This window comes from Pygoscelis adeliae, unplaced genomic scaffold (genome assembly GCF_000699105.1).
Source record: "Pygoscelis adeliae isolate BGI_AS28 unplaced genomic scaffold, ASM69910v1 Scaffold36, whole genome shotgun sequence".
NCBI classification, from domain to species: domain Eukaryota; kingdom Metazoa; phylum Chordata; class Aves; order Sphenisciformes; family Spheniscidae; genus Pygoscelis; species Pygoscelis adeliae.
Window position 1 is genome coordinate 5,927,179 of NW_008824934.1, and position 1,627 is coordinate 5,928,805.

Below are 1,627 nucleotides of genomic sequence, written 5' to 3' on the forward strand. Positions count from 1 at the left end.
TTTTTTAATTTATTTGCTCTTGAAGCGACACTCCAGAGCCGATTCATCCGGGGCCGATCCGGAGTGTCTCTGTGAACAGCATCGAATCTGGATTTGGATGAATTCGCCACCAGCGGCGGCTGAGCAGCTTCAATAGATAATTGCTCTCCTTTTCTTATCTCCAATGCAATGCTCTTGAAGCGACACTCCAGAGCCAATTCATCCGGGGCCGATCTGGAGTGTCTCTGTGAACAGCATCGAATCTGGATTTGGATGAATTCGCCACCAGCGGCGGCTGAGCAGCTTCAATAGATAATTGCTCTCCTTTTCTTATCTCCAATGCAATTTTTTTTTCAATGAAACCGCACGATCCGAGGGATAGAAGAGCCCTGCAGGCGCCCGGACCTCTGCTCCCATCGACAGGAGTTTGCAACCGAGCCGCCTTTCCGCAAATCCCAATTTTCACGTAAAAACGAGCTATTTCGGGGAAGCTTTTTCCTTCCAAAAAGATGGGGATAAGATTAAAAACCCCACCCCGCAGCCCTGCCAGCGGCTTGCTGCCTTCGATGTGCATTTGTGTAATTGAGATTAAATTAAAGCCACTTCATTAATTGGCTTGCACGGTTGCTATAAGGTGGGAAAGGGGATGCGCAGCACCCCAAAAATGCAATTTAAGTGGCTTTACTGGCGCCGGGCTGGCCTGGGTGCCGCTCGCTGCAGGTTAGCTCCGAGCAAATGAGGGGTTTTGTCCAAAAATAGGCCAATGCAGCACATTATTCGAGGCTCTTTCCTACCCTCTAGCGATGAACCAAAGGTATTTAACAGCCCAGGCGAGGAGTCCCCGGGGAGGAAGGCTCTCGGCAAGCTGCAGCCTTGGCCTCAGCTGGAGCCAAGGAAAATAAACCCCAAAATCAAGCTGATAAAGGAGGGGGCTCTTGCATGAATGGGGTTTGGAGGGGATCAGCTCGGTTTATAGCACCAAAAAGGCGATTTTTTTTTTTGAAGCCAAAAGCTCTAAGGGGTCCCTGGTGCATCCCGGCGTCAGACCCTTCTCCCGCAGCCCCTGAGCGCAACCACCCTCCGAGCAAACCCTTTGCTGTGGCATCAACCCCTCACCAGGACCGTTTCCCACGTGTTTTCCCCCAAACCGAGCCCCTCTTGCATTCATCCTGGCAAGGCAAAATAGCATTTTTTTCCCCCTCTGGGCTGCAAGGGTGGGGATGAAATAATGGGGGGGGGGAAATGGTGCTTTTATCACCATTTTAGCAGCCAGCACCTCTCGCTGGCTTGAAGAACCTCCTGCTCCCTGTTTTTTTGGGGTGTCCCCCCCAAAAGCCTGTCCGAAAGCATGCACGGGGGTGCCCTCACCGTTGCTTCTTGGGTAGGCGGCCACGGTCCCATCCTGCAACCCCGCAAACAGGTACTCGGGGCTGTGCTTCAAGCAGAGGACGGGTTGCATGCCCGGGCTTTTGCAGGTCAACAAGCACTGCGTCCCCGTGTCCACGCTGCCGTAGACCGTGATGCTGGGGAGGGAACGGGGAGATGCTGGAGATCGTGCCGGTCCTCAAGGTTTGGTGCTGGTGATCGCACCGAAGGGTGGATGCGGAAGACGCGGGCTCACCTGCCATCCCCCAACCCCAAGCCCACG

General features: G+C 54.0%; 1 protein-coding gene across 1 annotated transcript in view; it reads right to left on the reverse strand.

Moving 5' to 3' along the window:
- The window catches only part of ARHGEF10L (Rho guanine nucleotide exchange factor (GEF) 10-like), an 82,097-nt gene that overhangs the window by 70,303 nt on the left and 10,167 nt on the right, over positions 1-1,627 (reverse strand). The window contains 2 exon segments of the mRNA XM_009325317.1: positions 1,348-1,502; positions 1,601-1,626. Coding sequence (XP_009323592.1) covers positions 1,348-1,502; positions 1,601-1,626 — 181 coding nt within the window.